Below are 4,247 nucleotides of genomic sequence, written 5' to 3'. Positions count from 1 at the left end.
GTTGTAATTTTGATGTGTTTGTGCATAGAGGCAAGCCATGTCTGCGTACATTGACATCTTGACTGGAAGCCAATAAAGCTGATTTTTAAAGAAGAATCCAAGAGGCTGAGTGTCACCAACAGGGTGGGAACTTGAAAACAGCAGCAGCTGCCCCAGCTCAGCCAGCCATGGAGTAAGAACCAGGGTGTGCATTTCAGGACACAGCCCAGACCCAGAGTACATTATTCTGTAAACATGTGGCAGAAGAGACATTTTGTATATGTTCAACTCTGCTAGTAATAAAAAAATTCAAATGAAAAAAGGGTTAAGCACTGGAGCAGGCAGACATTTTTTGTTCTGAACAGCAACCTGCAGTGTTGGTGGCTTGCAACGAGACAGATGGAGGCACAGCTGGGAGGGCGAACAGATGCTGACCTTCACAGAAAAAAATGTTCCATGTCTAGGAATGAATCAGACTCATGTACAAAGATAATAACCAGTCATTTAGCAAAACCTTGAGAGTACCTAACAGCCCAGTAATTGTGACATGGTTAAGTTCTGAGTGCTTTGCCATGATTTAATGGCAATGCTACCTGAGAATTGTTAGTGACATGAAAAATACTATTTAAATGAAAAACAAAGCAAGATATACCAGTTCCATATATTTTTTCCCAAGTAAGTAAGTTACTTTTTGAACTACAATAACACAATAAAAGCTATTGGTTGCTTTTTATGTTCATTTTCTAAATGAATCATTACCTCTACAAGCATCGCATTTAAACCTGGGAAATGGCAAAAAAAAAAAAAAAAATCAGCATGATAGTTTCTAAGAAAATCAAGCAGGAAAATGAAGCAGAGGATAGGGCCCATGAATTTGTTGAAGGGAGAATCAACAGATCTTACAGACTGCCAGGAAGAGGGGAATGAGCAAGAAGTCTAAGGTAATTTCAAGGTCCCCAACTTGGAAGGGATACCTAACAAAGAAACAGGTTTGGGAAGAGATGAATCCCAATTGGAACCTAAGAGAGATGTATAATGAGGCACTTCGAGCTCAGAAAAGGAAGCTGGGGCTCAAGGTCTTAAAATCTGGAGATCTTTGCTACAGAGATGGAAGTACCAAGATGCCCACTGTTCCTCACCTGCCAGGCATCTTCCTGGAAAAGATCAAAGAAAATTCTGCTAGGCTATTATTAAAATTCAGTGTAATTTCTTGTGCTTTTGAAGACTGTTCTTAAAAGGCTACGGTAGTACCTAGGCATATGAAATGACATCATACTAAATTTAGAAGTATCTTACTTTTGGAGCAAGGGGGGTAAATAAATGCACAGCACTCCCAGAACCTTCCAACACTACTCAGCTGCTTGAAAGATGGGAGACCATTTAGTTAACCTCCTCTTCCTTTAATTCTCTTTGAAACAATTTTCTCCTCCTCCTGCCCAGTAATTTCTCCTCATGGCAACTGCTTCTGCTCTAGCATGCTTACACTCGTCCTCTGCCTCCCAAATCCTTATTGGGTGCTTACCTGAGGAAGTGAATGTCCCCAGCACCCTGAGAAAAATAAAATCTACAGCCCAGTGGGGGAAATAAGACAAGCATACTACAAAAATGGTTAAGTAATAAAAGGATTTCAATTACAGTTCACCTATCTACCTATTCTGCTGCTACCCCTTTGCAAAACCCAGGTATTGGGAGGGTCTGTCCACACTTCCAGGTGGGTCTTAGGTCCTCCTTTTTTTCATGACAAAACCCTGTAAAGTCCTCATTCATAGCCACTCATGGAGGCGCTCAGGATCTGTTGCACATGGTGTGATGTATTCTCTCTTCCTTTTGCCTGTTGTAGTGTCTAGTTTTACCAGATCAATCACATTGCTTTTCTCTTGAGTTACTTTTAATTAAAATAAAAAGTTTCTCATTAGTCGACTTTTTCTCCCGCAGGAGCAAGTGAGAGCAAAGGAAGGGTTCAGGTTTGCATGCCTGTTGCTCAAACAAGAGTTCAGTCCTGGTTCACGTGGCTCAGTGGATTGAGCGCCAGCCTGCAAACCAAAGGGTGGCCAGTTCAATGATCAGTTAGGGCACATACCTGCTTTGCAGGCCAGGTCCCCAGTAGGGGGGGGCGTGTGAGAGGCAACCACACAGATGTTTCTCTCCCTCTTTCTCCTTTCCTTCCCCTCTAAAAAAAACAAACAAACAAAAAAAAAAGAGTTCACACACCAGGTCAAAGAACCCACTGCAACTGACAATGGAACTTGAGCTATGACTGGGGGTAGTCTTTCCAAACCTTGGACTCTCCATCTTTAAACAATGCACATTACTTGTATCAGCCTCTCCTCCCTGACAAGCAGAATTCTCCACGGTGTGCCAGACACTTAGAGCAATTCAGCAGAGGCCTTGTGACAAGCCAGTGTACTGCCATAGGGCCAGTGGTCTTTAAACACCCTGGTGAGAAAACCCTCCAATTAACTTCAGCATCATACACCTGCCAAGGTAAAACCCTTCACTAGAACCTCATGTAAATAAAGTCTTACTTTTATGCACCATGTATTTCAGAATTATGCAAGATTCCTAAGAAGTACTTGCAAAACATATTTAGACACCCAAAACACTGCCTATAATTTGTCAAAAGAAGTATGTTATCAGTTCTATTCAGAAAACTGTTGCCTTACTAAAAACAAAAATTTGCAGAGAGCTAAGTTCCATTATTTCTGGTATCGTCTGATAATGTATTCCACAATTTGCTTAATTTTTTTTCCTCAGTTCCTATTCTGGGGGGAAGAAAAGAGAAAAACAAAGGAACTGAAAAAGAACTAAAGAGATGCAAAAAAGAGGATATTAGCTTAATTCTATATTAGCAAATTAAAATTTATACACACCATAGTACGTTATGAAATAGTTTAACTCTTCTGCCAGTTATTGTCTCAGAAAAGAAAGGACCTGCAAACTGGCTTACAAGTGTCGCCAGAATTGCTTTGGGAACGTGATAATATTGAGCAAAATCACAAATACCATTGCACACGCTGCAACCAAAACCTTTTCTATGGTTCAAAAAGTATTTGAATATATCCGTTCAGCATCAGGTATCAAGCAAGGAACCGGTTCCGATCTGCGGACATTTTGCTTTCTCCTTCTCGCGGGGTCAGCTTGGTCAGATGCGGCATCCAAACAAATCCTTCAGTCTGCGGACGCACGTAACCATGACAGAAACGGTCAAACGCGACGTCAAAGCCAAAGAGCGGCGGACTGGTCCCCTGCTGCCCCCTCACCATGGCACCACTTTTAAGTTCTCGCTCCGTGGGCAGCCGGAATTCCAGGATCCTCAGCACGATCGCTGGGCTCCGGCACCTCTTCTTCCAATACCTGTCTCAACCAGAGGTCCGCGCCGGTCTCCTGTCTAAAGAAGCACCAAACGACCAGAGCCATAAGGGACAAGCTTAAGGGCAGCACCCTGAACCAGGGCCGCTGCCGCTCCCCTCCCAGGGAATGCTCCACAGTCCAACGGCTTGGGTGGGCTTTGCTGGAGGAAAATAAAATAGGGCGGTTAGGGTCGTCCTCTTCCTCGCCCTCGGGCTGGGCCCGGGCCCGGGAACCAGGCGGAGACTGCAGGTTTCGGGAAGCCCAGAATATGAGCCTCAGCTCCCCGACAGCCCTAGAAGAAAGAGAGCAGTGAGCACGGCACACGGTGAGCCCTCCCTCGGCCCCGCCGAGACCGCGCGGAGCTCACCCTGCCGCCCGCACACTCAGGACGCGATTCATCACGACCTCTGCTCTGCACTTGGCTGTGCGGCGCGCTGGTGTATGCGTCACTTCCGTCGCGCGAAAACCGGAAACCAGCCGCTGTTCCGGGTCTCAGCTCACGACTACAGAACGTGGGACTACTCGCGCAACGGAACTGACGTATGTCCTGTCGGCGGCTTCTTTCGATGCAGACCCAGCCTGGGCGAGCCTCGAGGGCATGTCGGGAAATGTAGTTCTCCACTGGTCCAAAGAGGAACTAACCTGCGGGTTTCTGGGCTGCGGCTCAGAGATTGAGGCCAGCCGGCAAAGCAGGTTGCGGTCATCGTCTATCAACGAGCTGGACTCCAAGCGGATTCTCCAGCGGGCCGGCGTCGCCCGAGATCGGCGCCCTGAGCGTGCACCTGTCGCGCCCTGCTGGGGCAATACCGGCACAGTCCTGGATGCCTGCTCCCCGTAGTCTTTTGACGGCTCAGTTTGCCATTCTCATGAAACTAAGTCAGTGAAGTCACTCTGTTAACTCGATTAGTATTCCCACT

The 4,247-nt window shown here is 46.1% G+C and overlaps 1 protein-coding gene across 1 annotated transcript; it reads right to left on the bottom strand.

The window, feature by feature from the left end:
* Window positions 1–621: 621 nt before the first annotated feature.
* C3H16orf91 (chromosome 3 C16orf91 homolog) lies at window positions 622–3,797 on the bottom strand. The gene is made up of 2 exons (XM_028517617.2): window positions 3,698–3,797; window positions 622–3,622 (listed from the first exon to the last, which is right to left on the bottom strand). The coding sequence occupies exons 1-2, from the start codon at window positions 3,727–3,729 to the stop codon at window positions 3,253–3,255; spliced, it is 402 nt and encodes a 133-aa protein (XP_028373418.1). The 5' UTR covers window positions 3,730–3,797; the 3' UTR covers window positions 622–3,252.
* Between the last annotated feature and the right edge of the window lie 450 nt (window positions 3,798–4,247).

This window comes from Phyllostomus discolor, chromosome 3 (assembly GCF_004126475.2).
Source record: "Phyllostomus discolor isolate MPI-MPIP mPhyDis1 chromosome 3, mPhyDis1.pri.v3, whole genome shotgun sequence".
Taxonomy (NCBI): Eukaryota; Metazoa; Chordata; class Mammalia; order Chiroptera; family Phyllostomidae; genus Phyllostomus; species Phyllostomus discolor.
Note: the sequence above shows the minus strand (reverse complement) of the source record. Positions and strands in the feature narration are given on the sequence as shown.

Excerpts from the sequence above, each read along its gene's own strand:
- C3H16orf91 (XM_028517617.2), bottom strand. The coding sequence starts at position 3,729 with ATGAATCGCGTCCTGAGTGTGCGGGCGGCAGG. Across the intron at positions 3,623-3,697 it reads CTGAGTGTGCGGGCGGCAGG|GGCTGTCGGGGAGCTGAGGC; the intron begins GTGAGCTCCGCG and ends TCTTTCTTCTAG.